General features: G+C 46.2%; 1 protein-coding gene across 4 annotated transcripts in view; it reads left to right on the top strand.

The window, feature by feature from the left end:
- Positions 1–5,363, top strand: part of LOC147023991 (putative phospholipid-transporting ATPase IIB) — a 44,886-nt gene extending 39,523 nt beyond the window's left edge. For all 4 annotated transcript variants that reach the window (XM_085890108.1, XM_085890105.1, XM_085890104.1 and 1 more), the window contains 7 exons: positions 957–1,051; positions 1,559–1,639; positions 3,910–3,985; positions 4,151–4,227; positions 4,460–4,620; positions 4,900–5,042; positions 5,209–5,363. In XM_085890108.1, coding sequence (XP_085746234.1) covers positions 957–1,051; positions 1,559–1,639; positions 3,910–3,985; positions 4,151–4,227; positions 4,460–4,620; positions 4,900–5,042; positions 5,209–5,348 — 773 coding nt within the window. In that variant the 3' untranslated portion in view covers positions 5,349–5,363. The remainder of the gene's footprint in view (positions 1–956; positions 1,052–1,558; positions 1,640–3,909; positions 3,986–4,150; positions 4,228–4,459; positions 4,621–4,899; positions 5,043–5,208) is intronic.
- The last annotated feature ends 12,017 nt before the right edge of the window (positions 5,364–17,380 follow it).

The following is a 17,380-nucleotide window of genomic DNA, read 5'->3' as shown; positions in this document are numbered from 1 at the left end:
TTGTACTAGAGTGCCGTTGTACTGTGTAGCGATGTGATGCCATGCACGACAAACTATAGCCATTCAGAATGGCAGCGTTTCTTCCCTTGTGTGAACTTGTCTTTGTTAATGCGTACATTTTCGGTTAAATTTGAATAGCAGCCCTCAAAAAAAAAAAATCTAACTTTTACCTTCCCTGCTCCACTGCCTCCTTTGGTGGCACAGCATGCCGTCACTATGGTAGTGTGGGGTCATCTGCCCCCGCCACCACCCTCTGGCAGACACCATCTGGTATTGAGTATCGTGAGGGAGACAAAAGGAATCATCTCGGAGTACAGGCTCTGGATTGTCATCTCCCCTATAAAGCGACTGGGCCTTTTCATGCAAAGGAGTGATCACATGGTGCAAACTGGGATCGTACGATCGCGTTACTTCATATGCAAGTCTGATTGTCATAGAGCACATCAGGAGACATTGACGGTGTCAGTGTGGAATGACAGTCAGTGTAACATTAGATAAGGCCTAATGGCCCTTCTCCATTCTGCGTGCCTTTCCTCGTACTTACAGCCGAGCCTCGATTTCTTGTTCTGCGTCTCTTGTGTTTTTTTGTTGTTGTTGGTGTTGTTGGGCTTGTATCGAAGTTTTGTTTCAGGGGTCCTAATTGGGTTGTAAAATGTGCTCATTAACAAAGGCTTGCTCTCCCTAGGGTCTCTTTGACAATAAAAGCAGAAATCTACTTGGGCCTTGCTGATTCGTTTTGTGATGACTCTGCTCATAACAAACTGGTCCTGACTTGCTGAGAGTTATTTGTATTCAACTTTGGAAATGTTACCTTTGCGTTCAAGGAAACAAAACTTATGTCTGCTTTGTTTGCTCTCTGTTTAAAGGATTATCATTAAGTTATATTATTGATTCCGACGGGGGCAATAACCAACAACATAAAACACAAAAAAATCTTATTGGCTCGTGGCCTCTAGGCTCGTGCTTCATCAGGACCGACCAGCTGGATGGTGAGACCGACTGGAAGCTGCGGCTGGCTGTTACCTGCACACAACGGCTGCCTACTGTCGCGGTGAGCATGCTGGAGATTTCCAGCTACATGTTGCATCGCTAGGTTTTTGTTTTTGTTTTTGTTTTGTCAAAGTTCAAGAGTTGTGGAAGAGGTGATCCAACAGGAGAACAAACTGGTCAGCACTAACAGCAGGGCAGAGGAAAGCAGGTCGATTCGTGAGAAACAGAGGAGTTGTACTGGCAGATAGAGACAAAGGTTATCAGCCAATAAAATATTACAGATCTCAGGAGGAAGAGGAGGAAGTTGTGGTGGTGATGGGAGAAGGAAAGGCCAGAAAGGAGAGAACAGCAGATGCAGATTCTTGTGGTTGGGGTATATGAGCGGGTTCTGTAAGAGGGATGGCAGTTTTGTGTTTTTTAGGTTATACTTTGTGATCGATGCTTCTGCCAGCATTTTATGTGCCAAAGTCTCTCAAAATAAATCCCCAGTTTTTGTCGATCTACCACTGATAAAATGGATTTATTACTACGAGCAGGTATGTTCACATTGCATTTTTCTTTTCTGCAGGAGCTCGTCTCAATTCGTGCCAACGTGTATGCTGAGAAACCCCAGATGGACATCCACAGCTTCGTGGGCACTTTCACTCGGGTATCAATACCCTGTCTTGCTCACTTGCATATGGAATTGTCACATTGGTCTACTGGGGATAAAATATGTGAGGTTTATGCAATCATATGTACCAGTAGGTCTTGTCCAATGAAAGATATAAAGGAGATATTCCTTGATGACCTTCTTTGGGGAGGCGAGGAGGGGGGAAGAGGGGAGGTGTAATGTAATTTTATTTTATTTTTTTGGTAATTTAAGGAATTAAGGCGCATGAGGAGGCCATTCAGCCCATCATGGCTGTGCCACACCAACACCATATTTAATCAATCCGTTGATACCCCTTCCCTTCATGTGCAGCCTTTTTGGCTGCTACACTGGTACTCATCCTCAAAAGGATGACAGGCGAAGTCAACCCCCTGGCGTTAGTTTAGCAGCCAATGGGGCTTGAACTCAGGACCCTAGGATCCCAAGCCACCAACCTAACCGCTAAGAGGTGTGGGGGTGTTGGTAATTTTTAGATGCTAAAATTGATAATGGTACTTAGCTGCTGTTAGATGATACTATTTTGGTATTTATCAGTGCAACGTAGTCTCGGTACAATCATGTGACCGAGCTAAACTTTAGACCAAGATTCTCTTTCTCACCTCGACCCCCCAACCGCCTCCACACCACCCCTTCCAAAACTGTACACGCACGCACACACACACACACACACACACACACACACACACACACACACACACACACACACACACACACACACACACACACACACACACACACACACACACACACACACACACTCATCACGATGCCATCACCCCAAAAATAAGCCTGGAGTAGGCTTGACGGTTAAGGTGGCTAACTTAAGATCCGAGGGTCTTGAGTTCAAGCCCCTGTCGGGCTGTTAAAGTAATACCAGGTGGGTTGACTCAGCCCGTCATCCTTCCGAGGTCGTCAAAATGAGTAGCAGCATGCTGGTAATGGGATATTGCCTCAGCCACATCACCGCACCCCAGAAAATGATGCAGCCAAGCAGCCATAGGCTGCTTACGAATAAATAAACAAATAAATAACCCCAAAATAAAAAATAACATCGATTTGCAGTTCCTGTTGAGCCATAATCTACGACTACTACCACCACTCCGACTACTAATTGAGGCTATTGAAGGTGGTTGTTCGTGTAACTACTGTACCACCTTCAATGGCCTCAATCCCACTTTTGGGGCTCTTCACAGAAGGTACTGTGTGAGGTCTTTTATGAAGCAGCTTGCTATTCAATTGGAACTGTTTGGGGCAGGAATTTGGACTTTGTTCAGGGTGCCCAACAATGCTGCACCTACTCTTCATGAAAGACAGACAGCTGCATCTTTAACATCTACCAGCTGAAAGCAGATCTGTCCCCAATTTTGATATCCATCAGAGGGATAGCCGACTTTGTGATACATAGCCTTGCCTAAGAAACAGCAAGAGGGTTCAGCCTGCCAGCTCGTCTTCTGAGGGGAATCCATTCCACACTGATGGCCACCAAGGAGGTATAAATGCGTCCGTGGATTGATTTTTTTTCTCCTAAGGGTGGTGTGTGCGTGCGTGCGTGCGTGTGGTTGGTTGGTTGAGCTTGGCTGGCAATTTACCAACAAAGGCTTCGAAAGCTGATGTAGACTGACTGACTGTGGTTAGCAGTGTAGTCGTTGATGGGTGCTTCTTCGCAGACTGAAACGATTAGAATACATATTTAATGTAGATATCTATCCTGCCAGCTACAACGTAGTTCTTAACAAGTAATGGCCATCCAAACAGTGTGGATGTGTGGCAGGCACCTCTCCCCACACCACCCCTCTGTTTGTCAGGACCCTTGCAGCATGTGCCGGAAGACGGTTTATAGTCGAGTCCAGATTCAAACCCAGGCTCGATAGCTTGGAGGCGAGTGTACTTACCTCTGGGCTATCCTGCCAAGTCCTGAGACATCATTAGGTAGAAACATCAAGACGTGATCACAAAACTGATCATTCTTTGCCCATCGCTTCTCTGGTGTGAAGGATAAACCCTTTATCCATCGTAAATCGGACACCAATCCGCTGAAAGACTTGCGTGGTTGCACATCAATCATGTTTCAAGAGATGTTCAGAAATATTCACCTACACTCCCCCATAAAGTGGGCTTCCACTGCATTTTTTATGATGCTGTACAACAGTGACATTTTAATGTGACTGTCCCTAATCTTTCATCCACGCAGTAATTTGCTGTCATTGTTGCTATTATTTGTACAATTAGTAATTTCACTCCTTCCTTCACCATTTTCTGGTTTCCAGGATGATGTGAACCCGACTATATCGGAGAGTTTGAGCATTGAGAACACGCTCTGGGCGAGCACGGTGGTTGCCTCTGGTACAAAATCTTTCCTTTCACCACCTCTCGCTACAGATCATCTAAACGCAAAGTTTCTTTTAAATATCCGGTTACATCACCATATGCAGCAGAGTAACAAAAACAACATTCACTTTAGCTATTAGATTGTGTGATTGTCGTTGATATTTAATTGTTTTTACACAGGCATGGTGGTCGGCGTGGTTGTCTACACTGGAAAGGAAACCCGCAGCGTCATGAATACATCACATCCTCACAATAAGGCTCGGAGTTTGTTTGTTTTTTATCGTTTTGTTTTTAGTTTTCCATCCCAATCATCCTCACCTCCCCTAACCCCCCTCCAAAAAGGGGTGTTTAGCCCTAAAACTCGTTCTCATCGTCTTCGTATGTTGTGGTAGATCGATGCCTTTTCCTCATTAAGCTGTGCCAATGGAAGAGCTATTTGATTACTTTAATAACAAAGGAACTACCTTCAATCTGTATGTGTGCCAACAGGTGGGTTTGCTTGATTTAGAGGTCAACCGCCTCACCAAGGTGCTCTTTGTGGCTGTGTTGGTGCTGTCCACTGTCATGGTTGCGTTGAAGGGATTTGATGGGCCATGGTACCAGTATTTGGCTCGCTTCATTCTACTCTTCTCGTACATCATTCCAATAAGGTTCTGCAAGCGATCTTTTATTGTCCCCGCCACCTGACCTTTGCCCGCATCCACACCCCCCCTTCTGCCAGCACCCCTCCCCAACATGCACATGCAACCCACTCTCCCCTCTTGTTCCCCCAGCCTACATGCCTCAACTCTGCCCTGGCCCATGCACCCCACCCACCCTCTCCCCCCCCCCCGCCTCAGCCCCAAGGGCCCCAACCAGCCCTGCCCCCTTTCCCCAGCTGTGCGCCCATTTTGAGACTTCTCATTGTTTCCTCACCCTCACAATCGTAGCTTGCGTGTGAATTTGGACATGGGCAAAGTTGCATTTGGCTGGATGATAATGCGGGATGATGAAATCCCTGGCACAGTTGTTCGCACCAGCACCATCCCTGAACAACTTGGACGCATCGTGTACCTTTTGTCAGACAAAACGGGTGTGTTTTTAGGGTAGGGGAATTCGAGGGTCATCCTTGTTTTGGGAGATGAACTATAAAGTAATGGTTGTTGAATTGCTCGCTAAAACATACATTTGTTTGCCAGCAAGTTTTGCTCGACAGGAAAATGTTAATTCGGTCAAAATTTGCCTGTTTGCTTGAGCAGGAACCCTCACCCAGAACGAGATGGTATTCAAAAGGCTGCACCTGGGCACTGTGTCGTACGGCCTGGATTCCATGGATGAGATTCAGAGTCACTTGTTCAGCTCGTACACACAGGTGTGTTACGGTTGTTTCAGCCTTTGAGCCATTTATGTACGAGTATCGCTGCTTGGGGAAGATCTAATGTTATTTGATGGGTTTGACAAACAGCTAAAGATTCTGGAAATGTCAGATTGATGACAGTTGTGGTATCCACCCAAAGTGGAACGTGGAACGCTTTCACCATGCAGGTATGGATAAGTGGAGCATTGGTGAGTAATCATCTGAGGTTTGACATTGAGGTGGTGGTTATATGAATGGTAGTGGTAGTAGTTGTGGTGGTGTTCTTCATCAGTTGGTGCCGTAGTCATTATTTTGCAGGCAGTTGTGAACTTTGATAAATGTCGTGTGCATAACAGTGAGGTACAAGGAGCATTGGTTGAATCTTCTTATTTGTCTACTGTTCATTATGTCGTGTTTGTATCAGTCATCTTGGGTTCGTAAAATAAGCTCTTGGGGTCCAACTGTTTGGCCATTACAGTGTTGATCAGATCATGTGAGATGCTTACAATTGAGGGAGTCTGGTGGTCCCAACATTGATGCGTTGTGTACAAATGTCTCTTGTGCCATGACAAACTTGTGGCAGACCAGAATACAAACCCTGACATCGTGCTCTTCTATTCACACCGTCCGGTAGAGATCGATGAATTTGCTGGTTGATCCATTTTTAATTATTTTACAACCAAGCAAGACCAGTGAGTGCTCTGGTTCTTCCTGGTCAAAATTTAAGATTGAAATGGTGGGTCAAGATGGATGAATCGGCCGATTGTTTTCAAGGTTGTTAATTATTCACAGAAGTCGAGTAATGATGTTTCCTGGACACCTGTTGCTACCCTGCTCAGCAAGCGAAAAGTGGGGTTCAGCAATATTGGTCCACTTCTGTCTGTCTGCCCATCCACAAACTTCAGTTTATGATCGAGGAGCAACTAGATTTCAATGGATTGTTATATTTTTGAGCATGAATCGGAAAACAAACCTGTAGATTAACATTACTTTAGCTCTGAATTTGTCCCGATCGCACGTTTGCAGAGACGAGTGAGATAATGTTTTACCCTCTCTGCCTGTCTGGCAGTCAAGCGAAATTGAAAATCATTCAAAACAGGAAACTTACTGTTTTTAAGGACGTTTAAAATCCTTATTTTATTTCATTTGAATTGTATACTCGAACAGTGCAGAACACAAATTGCCTTTTTATCACTTTTAAAACCCTTCCGTTTAGCAGGATTTGGACAAAAAATATTGCGGCATTTTACGTCGTCGATCAAATTTGCCACTTGTAGACCCCACCCACATCCTTGTTTCTCAAGACAGTGCAGGTAAGGTGTTCTGTAAACTCCCTAGTTGATTCTACCATCAGAGTGATGGTGCCTCATTTTGTTATTGGTTTTTTTTTTTTGGTGGGGGGGTGGGGTTGGGAAAGGTGCTCGGCCAGATTGATGCCAAATAAATTCTGGCTGTTCATTGAGGTTGTAACCAACAGGCGATCACCGACCTCCACGTGGTCCTTCAAATCCTTCAAATTTAGAAGTCCTTCAAATTAGTTGATTCCATTCGAAAGTGGAACGCTTTCACCATCAGGAGGAATAATTAATTGTACATTGTATCAAATATTCCAAGATGTACCTGTACGCTCATGTTCCCATTTGCTGGTTACTCGGTGAAACCTGGTGGAAACTGTGTCCTGCCAGTGATTGAGCAATGTGTGATCATTGTCTCGCTCTAGCAACAAGGAGTCTTCAATCATGTGGAACAAATGCTTTTGTAAGCAACCATACCGAGCTATCAAGCTTCAGACCAAAGTATCACGTTGTCCCAGCATGTAATGTGAGTGTGGAACAATGTGCACCATTAATAGTGATATGCTGCCGATATGTGGAGAAATCTACTGCCTAGCTCTCAAGTATTGTTGGGAGATGCAAAGGGTCTGTGGATCTTGTGCGAGTGTGCATGCGGTGATCCGATACTGTGAATGTTGATGTCGTCAATTGGGTGCTGGAATGACATCCTCTGGGTTTTTGCATTGGGTGCATGCTGTGGTGGCATCTTGTCTCCTTGTCCATGATTGGATACCTGTTGAAGTAGTTTTATCAGGTAACGTCCATAGTTAAAAGTGACACGTTGGTTTCACTTTGAAAAATCCTTTACTTTGTATAAAGCTTTCAATTCTGTACTTTTCCAAAGCCAAATTGAGATTGCACAGCACTTGGCTCATGGCTGGGAAGATTGGATTGGTGGATAGCTCCACCGAGGACGTGGCACTGACTGAGCTAGCTCGGAGTTTTATCCCGCTAAGGCGGCCGCAAAGCGTCTGCTCGATTCCATCAAGGATCGGTTGGCCAACCTGCCAATATCAATGCTCGTGTTAAATTGGTGGCTTGCTTTCTAGCTGTTCTCAGCAAGGTTGTGCTTCCAGTTTATTTCTTTATTATTCTACCACCCTTAAGCCTCCACAACCCACCTCCTCTCCACCCTCCCCAATCCCCTCTCCCCCACCGGGTGATCCTCGGCCCGTGTTCTCAAGTTGATCTCGTGGATGAGTTCCAGACCTCTTTGGCTCAAAATCCATTGCTGGGTTCATCAGGGAGGCATCAGCGCACCTAACGAGGGCTCGATGAGCAGATGCTGAAATGGGATTGTCATTTCGAAGAGCAGGCATGCTGCTCTTAAAGCACGTGGTGCTATTGATTCCTAGTTTTGCAGGTGATAGAGAGCAGCGCTTCAAAAACCTTGAGTGGCGCACGGTGCATATTGACATACTTTTCTCCGCACCGTCTCTTCGTGGCAGGATTTTATTACCAGCTTGAGTGGCATGTGACTGATACACGGGGTCATCCATTATCCACATCGATCTTTGTGCACCGGTAATTTCCAAATTTTCCGTTTGCACAAGTATCTCTGCAGAGTTCACCTCCATATAACGCTCCGATCACGCCGTGTCCGTTGCCGATTGCACCACGACGACCGCACGTTCATATTGGCCATGTCACAACACTGCTTCGGAAATGGTGGATTTTCTTTTAGTCGGTGAAAAGTGTGTCTTGTATTTATTTATTTTATTTTGTGGTTGACTGGCCAAGGAAATCCCGTTGCTGCCCTTCATTGTGAGGCTCTATTATTTGCCCCAAAATGAGCTTTCAATCAAGCATGCCAATACAGTCGAGTTGTTTCCCTCACCAAAACGGTGGTGATGAAATTCCGTCTTTTCAAAAATATATATTTAACTTTGTGAACAATTTTGTTTTTTTTCTCGTGAAGGACAGTTTCAGTTCAGCCATTGCTGGGAGCATTTCGTCTCGTCTTGTTGTGTAAACCGTGAATCTGGCCGATAGAAAGTCGAATGGTTTGAGGTCCTGGAATCCCAGTCGTGCTGTAACGAGATCAGATTGCCACGGTTTTGAATCTTTCAACCTTTCAACCATAATTTGCTTTGTGGTACCGGGCGAGCAGATCTATAGGTCATCATAGTCGTAACACCGAAGCACGTGAACCAACCTTTGGCAGTTGGGGAGAATCGTGCCTGGTGTGTTCGACTGGCAGCTATAAATGAGTTTTGATAATTTATTTATTTTAATGGAATATTTATGGGTCGACTGGATAGTGGAAAAGGGGGGGGGAGGGTGCACTTGCCTTTGGGCCGTCTCCTCACTTTGAATTCCAACCCGACGATAAACTCTCACCCTGGCGTTTCGGAGGTAGGCCGTTTCATCCACGATTGCATCATCCTTCGCGTTTATGTCTCACGCCGTGTCCCGTCTGCCGGAATTATTTGGCAGCCATTAAAGATCCCACAGCGTGTTTTTGCAGGTGGAAAATTTTTCAACCTTTCCATATCTCCTCCAGAAGAGTTAGTATTTGCGTTTGAGATGATCTCTTTATGACGTCACCATCGGCGGCGACGTCTCGAGTTGATACATTTGCTTGTGTGCAAATACACGACATCCTATCGTCGCCTTTTTGCAGAGTGCAGAGGAAACCTGAAGACACTGCAATGGCAAAAATATTGCAAAGGCGAAGAACAAGAACCACAAGGATCTTGTGTGGGCAGCCATCAGCAATGTTGACACGATTAAACGTATGAACTCTTCAAAGAATAATCTGTCTTCAGTTTTAGGAGAAAGGAGAATGTTTGTTTTTCTTTCTTTCTTTCTTTCTCACTCTCAGGTCAAAGCTTAGACAATTTAGGATCAATATTCGTGGCCTGGTTGTTTGAAGGTACAAAACCGAACGCAAGATTCCTTACGCGTTACAGCACCCTTTGAATTATTTAATAATCGGTGCGTTTGTACACGTTGTACGACTTGTGATGTTTTAATGAGCGTTTGGTTTACACCTCGTGGAAACGTGGCCTTTCCATTTGGGGTAAAAAAAAAAAAACGCTCGGTATGAGGACAGCCTTAGATTCTCGTTCCTGATTTCCCACAATGCATGGGTTCATGCGAGTACGAAATCCAACCATGCATGACGTATCGCATTGTCCCCCTCCTCCCTCAAAGCGTCCCAGAAAGCTTTCCCCATGTGCCGGTTATCAGTACTTATCCAGGATGCTGCCATTCAGAAATTAGAGCCAATCTCGATGTTGTGCTCTCTCACCTTGTCACCCCTTGTTTCCCATTGCCGAGGCTTGTTAGCACCTCCAAACCTTCCTGTAGAGGCCGTTGCTGCCTGATCACCTGCCCGTGCAGTTGTCGCATTCTATTACGCACATTGCCGGTGAATCGTCTTCGACTCGAGCCGGCCTTTTCGGAATGGAGGGTTACCTGATGTCGCACCTTGTGCGGTTCAAATGATAAACGTGACATTGTGAGCTCTTCTCGTGGCATCGCATCTCGAGGTTCTAACTTGTAACGCCTCGCAAACAAATGAAAGCACCACCGCAACCGGAACCTCGTGTGAAAGGGGACGCCTCGGTGCATGCGTAAAGTCCATCACCTATTTTCCTCCTGTAGAAGATGACCCTTCACCATGAACAGCCACGATGCGCTCATGAATACAATTGGAGCTGCACCTTCTGATATTGCATTTAAATTTGATAAACCCTCGATGCCTGATTTTGCAAAGATCCATGTCAGTGTATGATGTAACAAAAACCTCGAGATTGTACAGACACATGACGGAGGTAAATGGACACCATGATTTTTGAAGAATTTATTGATTTGACATTTGAAGAACATTTAATCCATTTTAATACAAACACTAGTATTGCTACGGATTTAGAAGCCATTTACGCACAAACAGACAGCAGTCGCCGTAGCTTAGTTATTTCAATAAGTATGTGTTTATAGTGAGAATCCCTCCTTTTGTCTAATGGGAATTTCGTGTGTGCGCTACGAGTTATTTTTGTTAGGTTTTTTTAAACAACGACAACAACACCACCCTCACTCAACCCGGTCGCCATTGCCCACGTGTTTTTGGCTGAAGGCATGGGTGGAGCCTCCATCACCTCAGATCCGACTCCGCCCCAGAAAGGTGGGAGTTTCCCCGCCTACCGTGGGCCTGTCCAATGAGGGACGGCCAGCAGATCGCGCAATGGGACCATGCAATCAGGAGGCGAGTGGCGAGGAAAGAAACCGCTCCCACCTCAAGAGAGAAGAGTGATTGTGGCGGTTGGCTTGGTCTGCGGTCGTGGTTCGAGCGGTCTGCGGTCCTTTGCGGTGGCTCACCGTGGTGGTGGTGACCGATGAGGAGTGATCGAGGCGACTTCCTAGCGTCTGGAGTGATCGTGGCGACGGCTGAGCGTCTGCGGTCATGGTGGCTTGGTCTCGGTCGTCGTCTGCGGCCCTTTGCGGCGGCTCCTCGTGCTAGTGGCGGCTGAGCAGCCAGGGTCGTGAGCCGTGGACTTCGGGTCATGGATTTGAGTCCCACCATGGTGGTTCGGAGTCGGTGTGACCGCACGAGGCGGGAAGGTACCCGGCCCGGCTCTACCGAATAAAGACCCACGGGGTCCAGTTTCTTTTGGGTGTGTGTGTGTGTGTGTGTGTGTGTGTGTCCGTGGGCCCCGTATGTAAGTAGAATCGTTAAGTGCCTTGTTCATTGCACATTACATTTTTTATTCGTGATAACTCTGCTCTTTTTGTGCTTCCCTCCCCGATTTATTGTTATAAATAAACCCCTGTTAAATGTATCAGCTCATTTTCTGTGCTTTCTCCCATTGGCCTAGCATGGTGCGGGTTTGAAAATTAGTAAGGCCGACCGTGCCGTAAATTGTTCATTTGGTCCGGCTCAGCTTTGGTAGCTGCCGCTCGGTTACGCCGGATCCGAGTCGGTGATAGCGACTCGGTTCGGACAAAGTCTGTCGAGGGTGTGGTTTTCCTCGGTAGTTGGACGACGTGGGTACTCAGGTATATTGAGATGAGGCAATTAACCCTACCCCACGCCGTCAAAATATTGGCGACCACGGTCTGCAAAGGGACCCGTGACCTTTCGGAGTTGTCCGAGAGTCACGACCTAAATTCCGGGTGTTTGGTGGGAGACGACTCTACTGCTCCCCCTGGTGGTCGTTTATCGCCACTGAACCCCGGCCCACAACAGTATTTGCTGGACTTGCCATTTACAGATTTCAACACTTTTACTCTTTCAGACATAGAACGAACGAGTTCTGAAATTTTCTCTTGTGGGATTTCTGCCCAGGCTTCACGCAAAAGGTTTCACATTTCTGCCCATGATGTTGGTTTCCTGGAATTTTTTTTCCGCACAGCTTTATCCAATATGGCCCAGAGAAGTTCAATGGGATTCATGTCAGGAGACTGACTTGGCCATGGAAGTTGCTTGAACCTATTTCTGTCCTGCCATTCTTTGGTCTTTTTGCGGTGTGGCATGGAGCTCCATCTTCCATAGACAGAGTGTTGTTTTTGATCATCTCACCAGTGGAGAAGACGGGGAGGAGTCTATCGTAGAGTTGATGTTGTCAACACACTCCACAAGCTCTGACCGACCAGTGCTTCAGATTGCTCCCCACACCATCATTGAAAAACCACCGTGGATGACAGTTCGCTGCAGTCAGTTCAAAGAGAACTCTTGACTGGGCAGTCTCCAGACCCATACGCGTCCACTGTCAGGAGCCGCTTGGCAGCTCGAAGGCACCTTTCTGAGGGAACAGATCGACCAGAACGGGAAGCTGTGGATTCCTTGCCTTCGCCGGTGAATTGCACGATCGCCCGATTGACCGTAGAAAGCAGAATGCCAAGATTCTGAGTTATCTGACGCTGGCTCACTCCACCTTCCGATTGGCGAACACTTCGTCCTCTGAAAATCGGAAAGTTTGTTTGCTCTCTGGGTTCGAGGCACAGTCAACTGTCATACACGACCCAGAAACTCGTTTCTGCAAATAAATAGTCGAATATTAGTACAAATCACTGAGTAAAACTGCGTTATACAAATGAAATGAATATATTTAAGGTGTCCATTTACTTCTGTCATGTTTCTGTACTCCAAAACGAACATTTTCAGGTCTGAACCAAATGGCACATTACAAACGTACATGAATATTATGAGTAAAATACAGAGGCCAAATGGAGTCATCGAATGCCAACTTTGTTAACTCCCCTCATTGAGAATATGCATGCTTACCACTGACAGATGGTTAATATATCATTTCTTTCTCGTGTGTTCGTGAAAGTAGTCTTGCATCTAAATGTTGAATCTTGCGGAGAATGAGAACTAATTGTTCAAAAATACTTTAATGGCCGTGTCGATTGCTGACGACTTCATGAACTACTATTCATTGTTGGAATATTATATACTTACCAGCAAATACCATCTGTCGCTTCACTGACTGGAATATTTGGAGAGAGGGACAGAGAGGGGGTGGGAGATTAAGGATGAAGGAGGGAGGGGGGAGTGAGGAGTGGTTGGGAAGTGAAGGCCGTGTTAGGGGAGGGGAAGGTAAGGCCGTGTTGGGGGAAGGGAAGGGAAGGCCATGCGATGGGAAGGGAAGGGCCGTGTTCGTGGAGGGGAAGGGAAGGCAGCATATTGGGGTGAAAGTGCTTCCAATAGTCGATTGCGAAAGCAAACTTGTTTCTGTTGCAGCTTTGGTTTCTTTAAATCCGCATTCTCAATCGTCACTAATCTGTACTCTCTCTGGTGTTTGGTTTTCAAATGTTTTAGAATAGTGGACGTATTAGAGTGATGAGCAATGTGTATTGAACAAAGTGAGCATGTAACTTTCTGACTTTTCTTTAACCTTCCTGAAATAGTTCCAAACTGCACTTCTGGACCTTTTGAACGACATGTCAAAACTTTATCATTCGATGTATTGCCAACCCGTCCATCAGCAAAGCAATCAGCACCTTTACTAGCAAACCCTAAATGCCTTGCTACTTAGAAGGAACGCTCCCTTGGGGCATGCTTAGTTTGCAAGTTACTCACTTTTGCTGCTATATTGCAAACGGTACACCCCAGGGGTGTGTTCCTTTTCATTTAATACATTACGAGGCCACGTGTAACCGGAACATGCCCAACATGGACCAAATTTTTTTCCAGCCAGTGAAGTATCCAGCGATTCGCAGGTATGAATACGAGGAATTTCATGATAGGAGTGAGAGAAATGGAAAAAAAACATTTGAGCGCTTTATCGTCACGAAATTGTTGCAGCCTGTTCCAAGTAGAGGCATTGTTGAGTCGGCCTAATTAAGACCACAGCAAAGGAGAGCGAGCTGACTTAAGGGGCTGACCAAGGATGACGCCTTGATGAAAGATAATTAAATAAGGCTGTTAATAATTTTCAAAAGGGGTGTTTAAATTTACCCAAGCACCCAATTTTCATTCATGCACTTCCTTGGCATTCCCCGAGTATGCATTCAAAGTTTCAGGCTGATAGGTCTCATGGTTTTGGAGTTGTGGAGGATATGCAGGCGCACACGCGCACACACACACACACTGACACACACTGACGCACACACACTGACATACACACACACTGACACATACACACACACACACACACACACACACACACACACACACACACACACACACACACACACACTGGCACACACACGCACACACGCACACGCACACCCACCCACACACTGGCACACACACGCACACTCTGGCACACACACGCACACACTGGCACACACACACAAACACACACACACACTGGCACACACACACAAACACACACACTGGCACACACACATACACACACACTGGCACACACACACACGCACACACACACACACACTGGCACACACACACACACACACACACACTGGCACACACACATACACACACACTGGCACACACACACTAGCACACACACACACACACACACACACACACACACACACACACACACACACATTGACACGCACACACACACACACACTGGCACACACACACACACACATTGACGCGTACACACGCACATTGATATGCACACACTGACGCACACACACACACACTGGCACACACACACACACACACACTGGCTGGCACACACACTGGCTGGCACACACACTGGCTGGCACACACACTGGCTGGCACACACACTGGCACACACACACTGGCACACACACTGGCACACACACTGGCACACACACACTGGCACACACACACTGGCACACACACACTGGCACACACACACTGGCACACACACACTGGCACACACACACCGACGTATACACACATTGACGCACACACACATTGACGCACACACACATTGACGCACACACACATTGACGCACACACACATTGATGCACACACACATTGATGCACACACACATTGATGCACACACACATTGATGCACACACACATTGATGCACACCACACATTGATGCACACCACACATTGACGCACACACACATTGACGCACACACACATTGACGCACACACACATTGACGCACACACACATTGACGCACACACACATTGACGCACACACACATTGACGCACACACACATTGACGCACACACACATTGACGCACACACACATTGACGCACACACACATTGACGCACACACACATTGACGCACACACACATTGACGCACACACACATTGACGCACACACACATTGACGCACACCACACATTGATGCACACCACACATTGACGCACACCACACATTGACGCACACACACATTGACGCACACAGATACACATTGACGCACACATTGACACACACACACACACACACACACATTGACACACACACACGCACACACTGACATTTATTAATACTAGTACGTGCCCGTAAAAATAAATAAATATTCCAACCGCGAGCAACAAACAACAGCCACACAGGCCGTTTCTTCGCTCTCGCGTGCCCGTATGTCCGTGGCCCAGAAGTTCGCATATCACAGTTACGATGATTCGCAATTTAGGTTTTAATGGCCAATTATTCAATTATCGCCAACGTATTTTGCCTTTTCGCACTGTCACCGCAAGGAAAAACAAAAAGAGAAGAGAAGAGAGAAAAAAAATTACTTCCTGGTTCGGAGCATACCAGCTCACTCTGATGTTACCGAAATTTATGCACCGTCTCATTCTGAAAACGATCATAACTTGGGGCATTGTGTTTATCTATAAATGCGCATAAGAAATCGAGAAATTATTAGAATACACGAAGTAATCACTCTCCGGAAGTCCATACGTTGTAACCCGTTAAGGGGAACGCGGCTGAGCTTCCCTTCCCCATCGGCCACGCCCACGCAACAACGTGTCATGTCATTGGTTTGGTTAATAAATGGCCATAACTTGGGAACCACTTGTCCGATTAATATCAAACCTTGAAAAGGCACATCCTCAGGTCCCCAGCAATATACCTGGCAAGTTTCAATGAGATCGGACCAGTGGTTGTCGAGAAACAGTGGTCACGCGCACACACACACACACACACACACACACACACACACACACACACACACACACACACACACACACACACACACACATTGCTGGAATTATAGATAGATTAAGGGAGAGGGGTGGAAGAGGGAGGCAGGGAGAGGTGTTGGGCAGAGAAGGTGGGGGTGGGGAGGGGAGGAGCATAGAAGAGAGGGTAGTAGAGAGAGAGACAGACAGACAGACAGACAGACAGACAGACAGACAGACAGACAGACAGACAGACAGACAGACAGACAGACAGACAGACAGACAGACAGACAGACAGACAGACAGACAGACAGACAGACAGACAGACAGACAGGGAAATAAGGGTGAGGGATAGCGATGCTGCACTATACATCACCGTACACTGTGTACTGTGGAAGCTCGGGAGGTGGGTGGGAGTGAGAGAAAGTGATGAAGGGGGGTGGGGGAGAAAAAGAGTGAAATATGCAGACACAGACACAGACACACACGTTAGAGGATAGTGCTCCATTTTATTAGGAGGGGGGAGCATGGTTTTGGAGTTATGGACACACTGACTGACACATACTAACATGTATTACTATAGACGAGGGTTGTTATGAAAGTAATGCCTATTGTTTCATTTCTCACTAAATACAATTCCAATTGCAACAAAAACTAGTGACACCCGGTGGAGAGCATACTTCTGCTAGGTTGAATCGTTTACATTTTGTATCGCACTGATAGGCCAGATCCAGATCTTCACCAAAATCAAATCAATTCTTCCTTGTCTCACTCCCAATATGTCCACCAAGTTTCATCCAAATCCGTCCCTAGCTTTTTTAGATATCCTGCACACAGACGGACAGATGTGAAAACGCAACCTCCATTCACCTTCAATGTCAGAGGTAATTACAGGTACTACACAGTATACATACATATGCAGCAAATATGAAGTTATTTTTATTCCTCCACGGACGAAGTCGCCGGAGGCATTATGTTTTCAGGTCGTCCGTCTGTCCATCCGTTCGTCCATCCGTGTGTCCGTGATAGGTTTTCATTCCCGTGATAACTTAAGAACGGCTGAAGGGATTTAAGTCAAACTTGGTGTAAGTATATATAATGTGAAGATGAACTGATAAGATTATGGGGTCCAGAGGTCAGAGGTCATGTCAGGTAAAAATGTGATACTTGACAGCAGTTGAAGGGATTTAAATCAAACTTGGTACAAGTATGTATAATGATTTAAAGATGAACCGGTTCGATTTTTGGTCGAGAGGTTAAAGTTCA

Source organism: Eptatretus burgeri, chromosome 7, assembly GCF_056783735.1.
Source record: "Eptatretus burgeri isolate ZD-2024b chromosome 7, Ebu_testis_v1, whole genome shotgun sequence".
Taxonomy (NCBI): domain Eukaryota; kingdom Metazoa; phylum Chordata; class Myxini; order Myxiniformes; family Myxinidae; genus Eptatretus; species Eptatretus burgeri.
The sequence above is the reverse complement of the archived record's forward strand: the minus strand, read 5'-3'. Positions and strand labels throughout refer to the sequence as shown.